At 48.1% G+C, this 18,012-nt stretch overlaps 1 protein-coding gene across 1 annotated transcript in view; it reads left to right on the forward strand.

The window, feature by feature from the left end:
- LOC119463577 (protein timeless-like) overlaps nucleotides 1-18,012 on the forward strand; it is a 43,779-nt gene that overhangs the window by 24,589 nt on the left and 1,178 nt on the right. The window contains 5 exon segments of the mRNA XM_049655277.1: nucleotides 7,022-7,084; nucleotides 7,263-7,398; nucleotides 9,490-9,789; nucleotides 10,706-10,780; nucleotides 10,869-11,037. Of these exon segments, the coding sequence (XP_049511234.1) occupies nucleotides 7,022-7,084; nucleotides 7,263-7,398; nucleotides 9,490-9,789; nucleotides 10,706-10,780; nucleotides 10,869-11,037 (743 nt within the window).

An 18,012-nucleotide genomic window follows, 5' to 3' on the forward strand; every position in this document is an offset into this window, starting at 1 on the left:
CTGCTTCGCGAAAACGGTCAGACAGATGGCAGGAAAAACCGCGCTACACTCGACAAGAATGCTTCACATTGTTATCGGACTCAAGCACGTAACTAGAACGTACCAGGCAGCTTAACATGTGGCCCCCCAATGCATTGGACAACACGTTGCTTTTCCGCGTTACATAGTCACAAACTGAAACAGAGAAACAGATACTCTGTAAGCATCGTGACATCTCAAGGTAGTTGGCAGAATCCGTTTATTACGAAAAAGCGCTAAATGAAGGACGAAAGGTAGATTCACTCTCAGAACTAAAAATGGCAAGGTTTTCTATTGCAAAAGTAGACCCATGCACTGGAAACACACACGGCGTTGTTGGAGAGCTTTTCAAAACAATTCAGATCAATTTTTAATATCTTCTACAGCTTCATCAAACCGCGGAGCTATATTACACGATGTATTTCAAGTGCCCCCACTCCTCGTTTTATTCATACATTGGTGCTGGCACTTGTTACAGTTTTTTTTAGGGGCGAAGCTCCTTAGGGTGTGGGTCTGTCCCTCCTCTTTAGTAGTAGTAGTAGTCGTCGTAGTAGGTAGCCACGTCTACTTTTATGAGAAAAAAAAGTTGCAGTGGCTTAGCTCGGCTATGCCAGGATACACGTAGCGTTAGCAAAGGTTCAGCTGATTATTCTTAGCTTATTCTTAAGATTATTCTTAAGATAAGATTATTCTTATGAGTCAAGCTTCTCCGTTCTTCTGCGCTGTTGAGCAGCATTTGCGCTCTCCTTCTCCGTGGCTATACCACACTGGCAAACGCCAGTCAGAAGCGCAGCGGCTCCAGCGCAGTGTCAGACGGCGACTGCACAGCGAGCGCGCGCCGGCGCCAGTGCGTCTACCACGGCTACGACGTCACTCCTCTGGAATGTGCCGACCGGCGGCGGTGAGTCGCCCGCGGCGGCGGCGGAGTGCGCGAGAGGTGCCGGCTCCGATGGCTCCGGTGCGCAAGCCGTGTGACATCACTGATCCTTGCGCATGCGCAGCACGGCTCTTGAAGTGCCGCGTGAAACGGGCTTGGCTAGGCCAGTGTAGCTAACGCTACAAAAATTCCGAAAGTTGTGTCCGTAGCGCGGAATCTAACCAGGGACCCCTCGCTTCCGAACGCGCGGCGCTAACCACTACGCCACGAAGCGCACATGGACACACGCACCGCGATGACAATAAATACCCATCATTAACGAAAGACTGCGCGTTTCTAACGCGTTTGTGCTAGCGCGTTACGGACCGTGTAAGAAGCTGGTGTAAGACGCTGTGGCCTCTCCGTCTTACCCCCGTATTCATAAACACTCCTCGACTTGAACTTGACTTGCCACCGCCTTGGGCAGCGCGTTCGAAAGGCGTTGAAGGCGGTGGCAAGTCAAGTTTAAGTCGAGGATGATGATGATGATAAGTGGTTCTTGAGGGAAAGGGAAAGGTTGGCGCTATCTTCTGCAGCCCTTGAGGGAGCAGGTCGAGGAGCGTTTATGAATACGGGGGTTATACTCTCTCAGCAGTCGTGTGATGGCGTCGGCAAACGCGGTGCACGTTCCGGCATGTGTAAACGGCTGCGTAAGACGCTGTGGCCTCTCCCCCTTACTAAAGAGTACTGCACGTTTCTAACGCGTTTGTGCTAGCGTCCCCTTAAGCGGGAGATGGTGCAATTATAATGAAGGGCGCTGTTATAAAATAAGAATGACGTCACATATGGCGCGTGTCATTGGTGGAAGTCAATCATTCGATTTAGTGCGGCGAGACTGGGCGAATTACACGGAAGATTCACGGTTTACCGATGATTCCCTCCGGAGCTTCGCCCACTCATCATCATTCACCCCGTAGATATGCGGTGTTCTTTTTTCATTAAGTAATATACTTCAGATGTAACAATTATATCGAAAGGTTTGCACCGTAGTTGCAATGCGCTACTTCAATAAAAGACGTATTATGCACCTTACATGTCTTTTTTTACGCTAATGAAAATTAAATCTTGTGCACAAAGCATAGAGTCAATTCTCTAAACTCCAATGGCAGTGCAGCAACTAACGTCCAAACAATTTGTAATATTCCAGCAGGTTATGCGCCGAGCCCACTTGTGTTGTGATCTAACGTGAAGAGCCTGAACTAAAAATATTCGCTTCTTTAATTTATCGACAAATCGCGAATCCTGTTCTCCGATTCGTTCTCATAGCATGTGCGCATTATCAGAGTTTCATTTTTCTTGTAGTTTTTTTTTTTTTTCTTCTTGTTTCTCGACTCCGCGAAGAGAATGCCATTGGCTAACATTTCGAAAAAGGCTTTCAACCAAACGTCGCGAATAAATATCATTTCTAAATATCTAAATATCAATCCCCCAGAATGAATGTGCCAAGGTGACACAAGGGGTGTGTAGCCTCTAATATATTGTTACGGGGAGATCTACAGAAAATGGGGTTTATTTACATTATGTACAAAAAACCTAAAAGTGGGGCAGCAGCAAGAAATATGGTGGACGACAGACCTCCCTTCATCCACCTCTCGTCCACTCTAGCATCTTCTATATCAGCTCGACAACTGGCTCATAACAATGCCCTCCGGCGGCGAAAGCACCAACTCGGTGCAAGTGAACAAAGACTACATGAAAAAACTAGCACAGAAGGCATTAAAGGGTGTCCGGGGCACCCGTTAATAACACGGACATGTGCAATGTCCGTGAGGGGATGAGCAGATGATGGCGAAGACATCATGGGGCGATTTCTTTAGTGACGTCAGTCACATGGCAGCACACACGATATGGGCCGGTGTACTGAAAGAGCAGTTTTTCGGATAGTCTGACACGTCATGCTGGTGACCACAGGAGGACGAGGGATCCAGGGACAAAGTGGGTGGTCCTGTGGTGGCTGTTGTAGCGAGACTGCTGGTGAATTTGGGACACAGAAAATCGAGTGCGAGAAACTTGCGTGCATGGTCGGCACGGGCATATTCAGTGGGTGGACACCCAGAAGAAGGCACTGCAGGACGTCCATGGGTAATGTAGGGGTGCGACTGTATAAGAGAAAAAAAGGCGAATAACCAGCTGTCTCATGCCTGGATGTGTTGTACGCGAATGTCACAAAGGGCAATGCAGCGTCCCGATCCTGGTGGTCGTCAGACACATACATGGCCAACATGTCAGTAAGTGTTCAGTTCGAGCATTCTGCCAAGCCATTCGCCTGTGGGTGGTAGGCCGTGGTCAAATTATGTTGCGTCGCGCAGGATTCTAGAATTTCATCGATCACACTCGACAGGAAATGTCTGCCCCGGTCAATTAGCAGATGTCGAGGAGCCCCGTGCATGAGTATGACGCTATGCAGCAAGAAGTCTGCAACGTCGGTGGCACAGCCAGTAGGAAATGCATGCGTAATTGCAAACCGCGTCGCACAATCTGTGGCAACTGCGACCCACTCGTTTCTGGAGTCGGATAGGGGAAACTGACCAAGTAAATCAAAGCCGACTAGGTGCAATGGCTCGTACGGAATAACCAGAGGCTGAAGATGGCCTGCAGGTGGCAGTGTCTACTTTTTACGGCGCTGACAAAGGTCGCACGAGGACACGTAACAACGCATCCCAGGCCAATAGAAACGGCGGCGTGCGCGGTCATATGTGCGGGACCCGCCGACATGTCCCGCCGTTGGTGTGTCGTGAAGCTGGGCCAGAGCAGTGAAACGGAGGTGAGCCGGGATGACAAGCAATAGGTCAGGACCGTCTGGGAGAAAACTGCAACGATATAACGTGTCATTTCGGAGCACAAAAAGGTGGAGGGATAGGTCGGTAGCATGAGAGTTCAAATTTTCGATGATCTTGCGTAGAGGCGCGTCAAGACGTTGTTCTGCAGCGATGTTGAAGAGTTGAAAAAGCACAAGGGCTAAAGTTGCTCAGGCCACTGTCCAGTAGATATACGGGATATCTGGAGAGGAAGTCCGCATTCTGGCGCAAGCCGCCAGACTTGTAAACGAAGGCATATGAGTATTCTTGAAGTCGCAGTGCCCGACGACCAAGGCGACCAGTGGGGTCTTTAAGGTAAGACAGCCAAAAGAGAGCATGGTGGTCAGTAATGATGGTCAACAGTCGATCGTAGAGGTAAGGGCGAAATGTGGCGATGGCCCGAACAGGAGCGAGACTCTCTCTCTTTCTCTGTGTGTGTGATCGAATAGTTTCGTTCAGCGGAGGAAAGAAGGCGGCTGGCATAAGCAATAACGCAGTCCTCACCATGCTGTCGTTGGGCTAGAACTGCGCCGATTCCGTGGCCACTGGCGTCGGTACGGATTCCCGTGGCGGCAGATTCGTCGAAGTCAGCCAACACTGGTGGTGATGTCAGTATTGCAATCAGCTGTGAAAAAGCGGACGCTTGATCTGAACCCCAGTAAAAAGTCAAGTCTTTCTTAAGAAGGCAGGTTAGGGGCCGTGCTATTTCTGTAAAATATTTCACAACCCGCCAAGAAATACGAACAAAGACCAAAAGAGGAATGGACGTCCTGAGTAGAACGAGTATTGGAAAGTTGGTAACAGCGCTAACTTTGGCAGGGTCAGGCCGTATACCTCTAGCATCGACGAGATGGCCAAGTACAGTGTTCTCTCTGCGGCCGAAGCGGCATTTGGCAGAGTTAAGTTGAAGACCTGCATTGCTAAGGATCCGCAGAATAGCCGAGAGTCCATGTAAATGACTGGAGAACGCAGGCGTGAAAATGATGACGTCATTCAGACACCACTGGCAAGTAGGCCACTTGAAACCATTAAGAAGGGAGTAAATCATCTATTCGAATATTGCAGGGGCATTGCACAAGCCAAATGGCATAACTTTGAACTGGTAGAGCCCATCGGGTCTTATAAAGATGATCTTTTTCCTGTCTTTTTCGTCAACGGCGATTTGCCAATAGCCGGACCGAAGGTCTATAAAAGAAAATTACTGTGCGCCATGCAGAGAATTGGGGGCGTCATCAATTCGAGGCCAAGGGTACACGTCATTCTTAGTAATCTTCTTTAGATGCCGATAGTCAACGCACAACGGCCACATGTTGTCTTATTTTTTTTCTCACAAGTACCACAGGGGACGCCCAAGGACTCGTACATGGTTTGATGATGTCTTTAGCGAGCATTTTCTCGACTTTCATTTGGATTACGCGGCGTTCAGTCGCAGACACTCTGTAAGGACGCCTGTGAATGGGACTGGCATTCCCTGTGTCAATGTGAAGAGTAACAACATTTGTCTGGCTGAGATGAGGCGAAGCAAAATCGAAAACGTCGCTGTAAGCGGCTAGCAAGCGACGAAGGTCGTCATACTGAGCAGCGGAAAGGTCTGGAACAATCATTGCGTCAAAATGGCCGTCAAAATGGGCGTCAAATGAAGCGCTGGTGTCATGGCTTCCAGCACACTGCGGAGCATCGATAATATGGACCAGAGAGGCGTGTGCCTCTAAAGGTGATATAGTGCCCAGCATGATACATTCAGGAAGCAACTGAGGTGTGCGTCCTAAGTTCAGAATGGAGATACATGCCCGGCTCGCAGAAAGTCACAACGGAGTGAGGGAGGGCTACACGCCTCGTTAAAAGAGTGTCTAGCGAAGGAGAGATCACGCAGTCGCCCGCACAAACCGGTGGATCTGAGGTCATTGTGACATACGTCGCGGTAGTTGGTCGAAGGCGAACAAATTCGGCGATACATAAGCGCGGTGGTGACTCGGTGGTGAGATCGGGCACAGAAGGGCGTTCTAACTGTAGAAGGCCAGAAAAGCAGTCCATGGGGGCAGAATGGGTACTGAGGAAGTCATGGCTGAGGATGACTTCATGTGGACACTGGTGCAGAACGGTGAATAGAACTAGGTCTGGAGTCTAGCGAAGCTCACACACGCGGTACACATGCCAACGACGCAAGATGTACCGCAGTCGGCAGTATGTTTGATTCAAGCGTACGCGAAGCTGTCGCATGCGTAAAGCGATAGTGCCCCATCTGCAACGAATACCTCAGTTTCGAGCGCGGCCGCTTGATGGAGAGTCATTGCAACGAAGTTTCAGCCAAGATACTATAGGGATACTACGAAGTTTCAACTGGGGTGCAATGATTACAAGATATATTGTGACGTGATATCATCTGGCATTGTGGTTGGCAGCGAGACTGCCACTTAGTGTTTATTCGGTGGCAATACCGTGTGTTTTTAATTTTTTTAATGATGATTGCTTTATCGTCGACATTCATCGTGAGATGAGTTCTGCCGGACTATTTTTCTTTTTTTTCCACACCTTTATGTCTGTACTCTTCAATAGGGAAATTAAATATTAATTTGATTTCATTCTTGATCATCCTGCCCTCCATTCGGTATATGCGGAGCTGCCAGCGGTACGTGGCATGCGCGGACCCGCCTGCCCTCTCCGTTAGAAGTGGTTTCCACTATTGGACACATTGTTGAATGCGCAGTATATCAATAGTCGTTTCGTTGGATGTGCACACGCATTTGTATATATGACTTCACTTGCTGATATTCAACCCTACATTCATGATAATATATTGCTATGTCAGTTCTTCAGCCCAGTTTATGTAAGATTTCGCGGATGCGAACGTGTTCATTTTTCTTATGGGTATAATGTCTAATGTGGCATATTTTGACTTGCAAGTGAGCACCACTCACAGATTTTTTTTCTTCTCTTTCGTACAGTCCTTAGCGCTCTTTCGAGTTACCAGATCCCCCAAAATGATTTTAAAATAGCTTAGATCAACAAGACCTAAACACGTTTGACTTGGCATCATTTTCATACATTTTGATTATTTGAACAGGGAGAGGGCTAAGAGACGCCTGTATGTCATTTACATGCATACCAAGATACCAGGGGGAGGTTCGTCAAGTAAAATCGCTCTCAGCAGTTCATTTTTACAACCAACTTTCCTAGCTCTATGTTTAACGGCAGCGTCCATGCACACATCTGAAACTTGTTTGCTCTAAGTATGTGCTAAAGTCTTTCAAAGGTTGCCAACGAACTGCTGCTTCTTTCTCTCTCCCAGGTTTGCAACAGTCGAGGTGATGGAAAGATATGGTGTGGTCTTGAAAGATTACCGGAAAAACAGGTAAATCACGGCTCACTTGAAATAATTTGCTCGGGCGCTTTCTGTATAATAGCACGCGCATTCAAATTCTTTGATACATAATATGTCCATGCAAAATTTAGAATTCTAGGAAGAATAGCTAAAGCATACCAAAGCTAAAACAATACGTCATGCTGTAACTCATTTTTCTTCTTTTCAGTGTTCTCGTAAACGACTGCGTTTTCACGATGATGCATCACGTTGCTGGCGACCTAAAGCGTCCGGAAGCACTCTTCCATCCGAGCATTCTATCTTCTTTCGTCAACATCTTGAATGAAGGAGCCGAAATTCCCGAGGTACGTCCACGTGACCGTGAGATGTCTTTTGACGCAGCTTATGCATTTGTTAAACTCTCCAAATCAGCTACGTCAATTATACTAAATATTCTCACACATACGCTGAACATACATGCATTTTGTGAACAATCGTACGGCACAAGCCTTACGCGAAACAATTACACTCAGCGGAATATAAAGGCTGACACTAGAAACTGGTTACACGAGCACACGAGTGGCTCAAAACTCAAATGAATGACTACGGGGTGGCTGATACTAGTATGTGCCGGCGAAAAACCGCGAGCAGTGAAATGCAAGAGAGGAGGAAAAGGAGTGCAACAGGACGCTTTTACAAAAAAGCGCCAGCGGATACTTTCTCATTAATACGTATGGTAAAAACAGCCAACAGGTTACATTTAGATATTTAGTTTGGCACAAATTGGGATAGAGCAAACTACAGATAGCTTCAACTACAGGTACAGCCATCTTCAAATGGAGCTAACTACGAGTAAAGCAAACTACAAATAAGTGTGGTGGCTTCTCCTCACTAAGATAATGCCCGTGGCGGTGCACGCTTTACAGGATAAAAAGCAAGTTAACAGTGTGAAAGCTTCTCCTCACCATCAGGAGCCACATGGTGATGCACGCTTTACAGAAGGAAAAACAATAAATGGTCTACGGTGGATCCGGTACATACGACGGCATTGTGGGTAGGAAGGGACAACCTCACGAGAGTGCAGCAGAGCAGGGCCACCCAGCAAAACAATATGTACGCGAATCAACTTAAATGCTGCCAAATGCATTTTAAACGTATTTTCCTCCAAACACATTATCCGCACAAGAACTAGCCAACCTGCTAGGGTCATCGCTTTGAACAGAACCAAACAACGACGCGAATAGGATAAAACGGCCACGTATACCAATCCCACTGCAATAAAATTATTTTTGAACCCCAAATGTACGCACGTTGTCCATAAACGAAAAACAGGTCACATCCGCAGTCTGATCAGAAATAAATAACACGGAAAAATATAATACTGTCTCGACACACACCGGTCAGCGATGAAGCAGGGAAAAGTTTGCAGCACGTAGGCAGTCTGTCGCATTTCACGGAGCATGAAGTATATGTTGTTCAACATTATGTTTTTTGTTTGTTTGTTTGTTTGTTTTTTTTTTGCGCAGTTATGCGTTCTAGCTTGGCTTGGTGTATTATTATACGAAGGCGTAGACAAAACACCCTTATTTGAAAACAAAGCAATTACCGATATATAAATATTTCGCATTCGATACTTTTGAGGAAACCTTTTGATGCAGCGCGAAACGTAACATGTACACATGAAGGTACAAGTAAAAAGACAACGCACAGCGCTTTCCTCATGGTTACCTCATGGTTTCCTCATGGTTTCCTCATGAATCACCAACAAGCCCCCATGGCTACCCTTGTCTATACTTTTGCCGCAGCGGTTCATGCGCGAACCGTGTATGCAAAGAAAAAAGGGAGCGGTTAATCGATAGTGAAGGTTTGGCTGAAGTGATTAGCTCATAACATTAACGTCTTTGATATTTTGGACGTTTTCAAAACGTGCATACGTCCGTGAGTCAGCTGTCCTCACAAATTTGTACGGCAAAGCTTTGCACTCTTACAGCGAGACCATAAGCCCAGTAACAAATACGCCGGTTGGTGTGATCTCTGGATTGTCTCAACCGAGCTCCGGTACCCAGTACCTTGGCTCAGGTTCTTGTCATATTTCCAACGCTAAAGCCCCATAAAAGATTTTTCAATGCTGATTAATGTTCCAGAACCAGCAAGTACAACCGATAGAAGATCGTCGGGGTTGAAAGGTTGCAAAGCAAAAAAAAAAAAAAAAAAAAAAAAAAAAAATCTGAACTGCGATAAATTGAGTTGGCCTTCGTTCTCAACAATAGGTTTGCTTGAAATCTGCGTCTATCTCAGACTGCAAGCAGGTAATGTAGAGTGTTTCCGGCCAGAGGATAATAATCAACGAAGCTGTAATTTTTTTAAAAATAGAAAGAAAGGGTGTATAGCCTTGCTAACATAACGAAGTTTTCCGCAATGCAATTACGACGCTCGCACGCGTGTACGTGTTGCAGCTGTACGAAGACTTGGTGGGCTACGTGATGAACCGGTACCTAAAGCTCGCCGGACGCAACCCGGAGCTGTACTCGGAGAGCATCCCGGGCATGCAGCGCAGCGGTTCGGCATCCAGCACCCAGCCGCTGGTAGTGCCGCCTTTCTACGACGACGACAGCAGCGACAGCAGCGACTGTAGCGACGAGGGCGACGACAACGCGCTCTACTGGTGCTTCCTCCAGTTCGAGTACGATAGCGACCCCGTCGGCCAGATCGTCGAGCACCTGCGCCGGAACGACGTGCGTCGCACCCGCCGAGAGGTACGCTGCAAAAACACCGCGAGCTGCGCCAGTTGGTATGGTACTCAATAGCGGCGTAATGATGAAGAAGGAGAAAGGTAGATGTTGCGGCCCAGCCACATGCCACGAGAAAGAGGAGACAGTGCAAACAAATCAGTGCACAGTGCAAACAGGACGAAAAGCTTGTTCGCATTTTCCTTCCTTCAAATCGTTTTTATGTGAGCACACTTATTTGTTTCCGCGGAGAGATATGCAGTCTGGCCTGCCATAGCTATGCGGGCCTGCGGAAAGCACTTTTGTGATAGGCAGTACACCAGGGAGAAAGAAATTGGCCTTGTTCGCACCTAGATCTTATCTGGAGACGGTTGTCAGGCCAGTTTGATAAGATATCTAAGGTTAGCATCTCCTTGGTTGATACAAACCAATACAAATTGAGTCGACAAAAAAATGCAGCCGCTGTTGGGTGGCAAGAAGACAGTGCTGTCGTACAGGTCTTATACATGTATAGACAAGGCGGGTATTGTTCATAAGCAGCGAGTGGAGCGCTTCGCACAACCCGTCGCCACTCGTGGCAAGTTCCATTTGAACACACCTGAACCAAAAGCAATGTCAAACTATGAGCAAACGTCCGCTCATACTTTTGAAGATTAATGATAGCGAGACATAAAGTCCCCACTGGCATCAGTCTTGTTGCAAACGAGCTAGGTATTGCGTAAAATTGGTGTGGTTTAAAATATCGCGGTTAATTGTAGATAACAATATGAAATGTACGCATAAAAAGTAGATAATTGTGCCGAGTGTTCACACAAAAAGTGACCTGTCAATTAATGAAGTCATTCCTAAAGAAAAACTTACAACAGCAAATGTGTGGTTTAATGTTGGTGAATGTCAGAGAAAATTATTTATTCCTGGACGTTTGTTTGCGTCCTTCTTCCAGATACTGGACCAGCTGAAGTACAAGCGCGTTATCTCGAATTCTCAATGTGAAAAGTTGGAAGAAAAAGAAAAACAGGTGAGAAAGGAATCGAATGCATCCGGTTTGATCGTTTAAGTAACGTTAACCTATTATACAATTTTAATTCGTTTTTATTATTTTCCAGTTTCTAGAAAATTCTTCGAAGCCTAAGGAACAGCCGGAATCTCAAAACATCGAGAGCGAGGAGCGGTCAGAGATCACAGACTTGGTACTCAAACTTAAAGGCATGGGATTCGAACCACAGCTCCAGTGGATTCAGAAGAAGTTCTTAGAAGTATGCTACGTCAAGCTAAGTAAGTACTTCATCACTGGAACTTATTACAAGCACTGTTCCGTGGGGCTCCAAACAGGCTTGAACATTTTGATTTTACCACCTGCGCTTTCTCTGGGGGCTAACTTAACCCTCCAGCTCGCCACTCGCCGACGTCACTACGTGGCCCTGACGCCTGCTACAAAAACGTTTTCAGTGGTCTTTGGAATGTATACGCGTGAGCTGGCACGCTGAACTGTCATGGTTGGGAGCAATCTACCGCACGGTTGGGCGAGGCGATCCGTTACGTAACTGAAAGCAAAGCTTGCCGAGTTTCGATGCACTTCTTATCGTCACCTTCTAACCGTCACCTTCTTCTAACTAATCGTCGCGGCCCCTACGCATCTGCAGGCTATAAGGTCAACAGCTAGGCGCGGCGGGTATGGAGATAGGCACTGTTATATGAAGCCCCTTGCCCTCGTTCGCACTGGAAGTGTGAAAATGCAAAAGAAAAATACTACTACTACTGCTACTAGTTACAATAATAATAATAATAAGAAGAAGAAGAAGAAGAAGAAGAAGCAGAAGTAGAAGTAAAATAACACACTGCTAGCGTCAGTCGCAGTGTTGGTGCTCAAGCGTTGATAAAACGCACTCCAAGTCTGTCAGAGTCTCTTTTATTGCGATAGCAATTACATGGACACTCCACGGGCATTTTTGCCGTCACCGTCGTCGTCGCCGTGAGGTTCCGCATAAAGTCCACCGGCGATAAAACCGTCACCGAGCGCCGTACGCTGTGTGTGCGAGGGAAAGCGTGCGAGGGTGAGCCGGCAACCGCAGCTTCATCTCGCGCACGCGAGCGAGGAATGTGGCCGGAAGCGCGCGCTCTTCGTCCGCTCGCGGGGCACGGGTAGAGTGACCTAGAATATTCTAGGTCACTCTAGCACGGGGAGGAGGCGACGGAGAGGGTGAGGGGGGGTGCGTTTTGCTCTTGCGGCTGCTGCTGACGGAGCTTCCGCGCGGGCACCGTATCTTGACAGCGATCTGCTCTGTGGCCGAAGTGTGCGCCCGCGGAGGCGTCATCTTCAAAGCAATCTGCGATGGGTAAAGTGCAAAAGAGCATGCGCCGAGTGCCGGTAGCTTCGTATGCGCTGTGCTGTCGACGTTTAGTTCGCGTTGAAGCGAGACGCGAGACAGCGCGAAGGTCAATTTGCCCGCTGCTGCTGGCGCGCTTTCTCAATCGTCTTAAACAGTTTCCGCGGTCATTGAACGAGATGTGTTCATGTTTACCTGTGCGCACGTGACACCGTGCTTGTTTATTTAGTTAGTAAGCGAATATTTACAACTTTATACGGCCGATAAAATGACTATCCTTACTTCGTATAGCTGTCTACTAATTTGCTATCGCAATCAATACTTCGCCTTTCGGGCAAAACTGCGACTTTTGGATATCGAATTTCGAAGATGGCCAAAGTCCAGATAGAGTATAAGGCATCATTACTTCATTTTTTGTTCTTGTTACATCATGTTGCGACCACTTCATCGCGATTACTGCAGGTTGAATATGGCGCGGTTCCTAAGGATATAAAACTACAATTGTGTGAATGTACTGTACTTTCGCAACTCCGTACAACCTTAAAAGAATTGGACGCAAGCGCAAAGTGGACGTTGTTTTCATCAGCAATTATGAGTTATTAATTCCAGACTATGCCTTATATATTGGGACACGGAAGAACGCGCGAGAACGTTCACCAGTGAGAACTTTTAAAGCAAAGTTTTTCTTGCCTTCCCTTCCGGGTTTGGCGTGGTTGCTAGCTGCTCGGTCGTTCATCATCTCGGCGGATATATTTGTTGATACATACGAAGGTTATATTGACGCGAGAAAGGCTGGCAACTGCGGCCGCCGGCCGCTGGAACGAGTACGACGAAGTGTGTATTGGAACGCGTGCTCTCCGAGTGTCAGCCTTGATTAAAAGAACACCGTTTTGCCAAGGCCTCGATTGCTAACTTCGTGACATTTTCTGGTGGAGGTGCTGGGTAAATGATACGATCGCCCGAGACGCAGCGTACTCTTGACTCATCACCAGTGAGTAGTCCGACAGAGCTCACCCCTGTACACGTCCGTACCAGCCGTGATCTTCAAGGGCTCCAGCCACAGCACGGTCTGCTACCTGATCCTACCAGGACGCTGCACCAACCGTCTACTGCTGCGCTTGCCGCGCCGACGCAGATCCTTTTGCATCAGCCGCAAACACCCAATGTGTTCCACGGAGGTGCTGTTAAAGACGTCGAAGACTGGCTTGACCACTTCTAAAGGGTAGCCGAATTCAACGGTTGGTCCCAAGAGCGCAAGCTGCGTAATGTGTACTTCGCTCTCGGGGATTCCGCAACGACGTGGTTCGAGAACCACGAGGCGACACTGACATCATGGGACGAATTTCGTCGGCAGTTAGTTGCCGCCCACACCAGCGCCGACAAAAAGGAGAGAGAGGAGTTGGCGATGCAGGCAAGAATTCAAGCTCCTAATGAGAGCGTCACCGCGTATATTGAAGATATGGCTCGGCTCTTCAGGCGTGCAGGCGCTTCAATGCCCGAAGACAAAAAAAGTCCGACACCTAATGCCAGGCGTAAAGCAGGAAATCTTTACCAGCCTTATCCGAAACCCACCGACTACGCTTGCGGACTTTCTCGCTGAAGCCACTGCAATGGAAAGGGCACTACAACAGCGCGCCAGGCATTACAATCGAAACGTGACTGCAATTTCGAGTGGCATCCCTAACGTGATACTGGGAAGCGACGTCAGCGATCTGAGAGAATTAATAAAAGCGGTCATAAGAGAAAAGCTCCAAAAATGCAGGCGATCGAACCCCCGATCGCGCGACTTTCTGTGGCAGAGATGGTGCGAGACGAGATCAGGCAAGCCATCCAAGTTCCTGAACGCTTCGGGGCACCACAGCAGCAGGAGCAAGTATGACTTATAAGGAATCCGTAAGACGTCCATCGCTGTATAACACCTCAAACGTCGTGCGCACCGCAGAACAGACAGAAGTCGGGTTCAGGCGTCGTAATACGCCGTTCATCAACGAGTCCAGGCCAAGAAAGAGTGATGTCTGGCGCGCTCCTGACCACAGTCCGCTTTGTTTTCATTGCGGCGAAGCCAGCCATATATACAGGACGTGTCCCTACCGACGCATCGGTCTCCGTGGGTTCTCCCCGAATGCGCCGCGTCCACGACCTGGTGAGCGTCCCCTGGAGATCGAGAGCTACCTCGCGAGTCGTCCCAATTTCACCGGCTCCGTCACGATACCGGTAGCCGAATCCTGCCTTCCATCGAGACGCCCCTAGGCGCCGTTCGCCCAGCCCTGTAAACCGAGAAACTGAGTTCAGCGACCTCCGGAGATGAGGCCGCTGTCGCCGAGTGTACCGAATATCCTCCATTACGACGCAAGCGACGACAACAGACCGACGTTCAAACGTACTCAGGTGATCCAAGGCACGTCGTAACATCGATATGCTAGTAAGCATAGACGACGAAGTCACAGCTTTAGTCGACACTGGCACGGACACCTCTGTTATGAGCAGAAAACTTGCCGCTAAACTGAAACGTTTACACGCAGTGGACAAACCAACACTTACCCCTCGTTACACCGTTACAACAAGATCTACCCAGACATTTACCCCAATCCCACGTGCCATATCTGCAAGACACAGCCAGCCACACTTCCACACATGCTTTGGGACTGTACACAACAATACCCCAACACTAACCCCACGACCCTCTCGTCGAGATGGCACGCTGCCCTGCGTAGCTCCAACCTCGACGACCAACTCTGGGCGACCAAGCAAGCCTGCGAGGCGCCGAAGAGGCAACACCGACGCCCGTCGTTACAACCAGAGTCGCGGAATGTCCAGTACAACCCTGGCGACCACGTGTGGGTGTGGACACCTGTCCGTCACCGTGGGCTCTCGAAGAAATTATTGCGACGATACTTCGGGCCATACGAGGTTGTGCGCCGGCTTAGCGATGTGAATTACGAGATCGTGCCCCAAAGTGTTGATCCTCGCTTGAGCCGACGACGTCGCCGCCCTGAAGTTGTACACGTAGTACGGACGAAGCCGTACTACACCTGCGAGTGAAGTGCACCTTTCAAACCCTTCGCCGTCCTATGCAGTGTTGTGGTTATCCTTCGCTTTATGTGACCACATTTGCCATTAGAGCTGTCCGGCTACCTTACGCACTTTATATTAACCAGCCGACCGGGACTTTTGAGAGGGGAGAAATGACGTGAGGCAGGCTGGCACCTGCGACCGCCTGCCGCTGGAACGAGTACGACGAAGTGCGTATAGGAACGCGCGCTCTCCGAGTGTCAGCCTTGATTAAAAGAACACCGTTTTGCCAATTGCTAACTTCGTGACAATATGTGCACCGAACGAAATTACCAGAGAACGAGCTTGTATAACCCTTGTACGCTGACCGACAAACTAGTGCAAGTGACATGTTGACCGCTATAATCAAGGACAAAGACAGAGAAACACGAAACGACGACACGTGTTTCATGTTCGACGTTTCGTGTTTCTCTGTCTTTGTGCTTGATTAGCGGTCAACATGTCATGCAGTAAACACCAACTAGGCCAAACTCAAGTTCTCTAGTGCGAGCGAGCACATCTCTGTTATGCGTAACAAAAAATTATTTCCTACATAAAACCTGAACAAATACTGTCGGTTCATATATAGGTACTTTTAAAGCACGCCAACTTGTTAATGGAATAGTTGATTTTATTTAAAGGTTTCTTTGATTTACCTTATTTCGTTTTTTGTTTAGCCATTCAGTGTGTGCCACTGAGTGTGTGCCCGTTCTTTGCCGCTCCTCCAAGCTAGGTGCGTGCTCGGGGTGGGCGAATATTCGAAGTTCCAAATAAGAACCGAATATTGCATGCTAAATATTTGTATTTGTATTCGAAAAGAAAATATTCGGTATTTCAAAATACTAGTACCTATATAACCAAATATTTCACTACAACCTATTGTTAAAGTCTTGCTACTGTTCTGTGTCTGCTAAACAAGCTATCGTAAGTTACCAGAAGTGAAACAACGAGTAAAGCTTTCGAAGCAATGCACATACAAAATGGGTAATGAAAGCTTTGAATTCGGATTCGCGGCGGAAGCCTACGTGACAACCATAGTTTTTTTCTTGTAGTCCGTCATTTAGTGTTTTTGGAAGTGCAGTCATGGTAGCAGTTTTATTTTTTAAGCTAAAACCATTGTTTCCCTTGCAAAAGGCCCGCTAACATGTTTTTACGGCACACAAGTGCTTCAACAAATTTTTCTCTTTTTTTTCACAGCTTCCGATATTTTCACACAGCTTCCGAGCTTGCGAGCGATGTAGCGCACCAAGTCAAGTCGCGAGTTTGCGACTCGTTTGATACGGTAGCACGAATGTGATGCGGCTGACGACGATGGCTTGCGCCTGGTGAGGCCGCCCTTGCTTCGCGCTATTATGAATTCTGAGATCAAGATCAGTGCCTTGAGTTCAGGCACTGAGCATGATGCCAGAAGCAGCCCGTCATCGAGTGTACTCGCCGAAATGCGAGACCGCTCTTCCGATAAAACGAACTTAACGAACATAAACGAACAAAAAAAAGCTTCGGTAACAAAGCGTTGTACCCTGTTAGATACGGACCCTTTCCCGGAATCACTTAAGTTTCCCCACCATCTCAAAAGGCCGCATGCCAATTATGGTGCGCCGAGGCGCATCAACCACGCTACCGGACCCGTTAGACAGGTTGGCGACACCCTCCCCCTCATGCGCCTCACATCAAGCTATTGCCTCTCATCCTGCTTGACTCTTCCCAAAAGTGCAACGGGAGACGGGCACGGTTCCAGGTAGGAGGCCTTGGTCGAGAGCAAAGCGGTTTTGCAGCTCTGGAGGATCGTTCCGAAAACATCCGGTCTCCGGCAGCTGAGCGCTTCCAGGCGAGGAGGCAACGCCGCAGGCAAATCAACCATCGGACAATGGAGCCCTCAGAGCGTCCCCATTGGCCGAATATGACGTCACTTGCACGGGCCAATACCAGGGGAGGAAAATGACGACACCTGAGCTGGCTCGACGATTGGCTGAAAATGACGAGACCCCGAAGAACCTCAACAGAATTCGAGGAATTCCGAGAGACTCCGAGAGACCGAAGGGGTTAAAAGAGCGACAAATCAAGGAGAAGAAGGTTCCTCTTCTTGCCACGGGCCGCAGCGTCCGATTTGCTGCCGGCCGTCGATCACTGTATGACTGTTCCTTACTTTGTATATTTTCACTGTAAATAATGTAAATAAACCCTCCAGTTTCTCCCAAGTCCGCCTCAACGTCCCCCAACTCCCGCAACCACCTGCCAGATCTAAGATTATCGCAACCTCCAAGAAGATCTAATAACCCGTAGAAGACGAAAAGATGAGCTCTTCAGCACGCAAGCCCTGGGTTTTGCTACGATGCCGATCTGCTAGTTTACCGAGCGGCAGGCTTAGATTAGTGGAGCGCTCGACCGGCTATCGCTCACACTATCGCTGCACGAGATCGCTGCACTTGCCTGACGTCGGTTGTTGCAGCTTACCGACTTTCCCCTTGAACCGAAAACCGATAAAAAAATATTTCGGTTTCCCTCCGGAACAAAATAATAAATAACGTTTCGGTTACGTTTTCGTTCCGGTAAAAAATATCGTTCTTTTTCCTTTTTGTGTTCGTTCCGTTCCGACACACTGGTTGTACAGCGTTTAAATTACCGCTTCACGTAACTTCCAACATGTGCTTTGCATCTGCATTTTCTTTCCGGTTTTTTTTTTTTCGCTTTTTTTTTTCATAGAGCGCTTTACCTTACTCGAGCGACTAGAAGATAGAAGAGGTGTGAACAGAAGACACAAGTGATTTTTGCGGTTTCGTGAAAGTAATAGCTTACGCTACTCTTCCCGCTGTGATTCCGACCAGAAAAGTACTCAGAAGCATTTGCATTCCGTTCTTAGGGAGAGCACCTG

The sequence above is a fragment of the Dermacentor silvarum genome, chromosome 9 (assembly GCF_013339745.2).
Source record: "Dermacentor silvarum isolate Dsil-2018 chromosome 9, BIME_Dsil_1.4, whole genome shotgun sequence".
In the NCBI taxonomy this organism is placed as follows: domain Eukaryota; kingdom Metazoa; phylum Arthropoda; class Arachnida; order Ixodida; family Ixodidae; genus Dermacentor; species Dermacentor silvarum.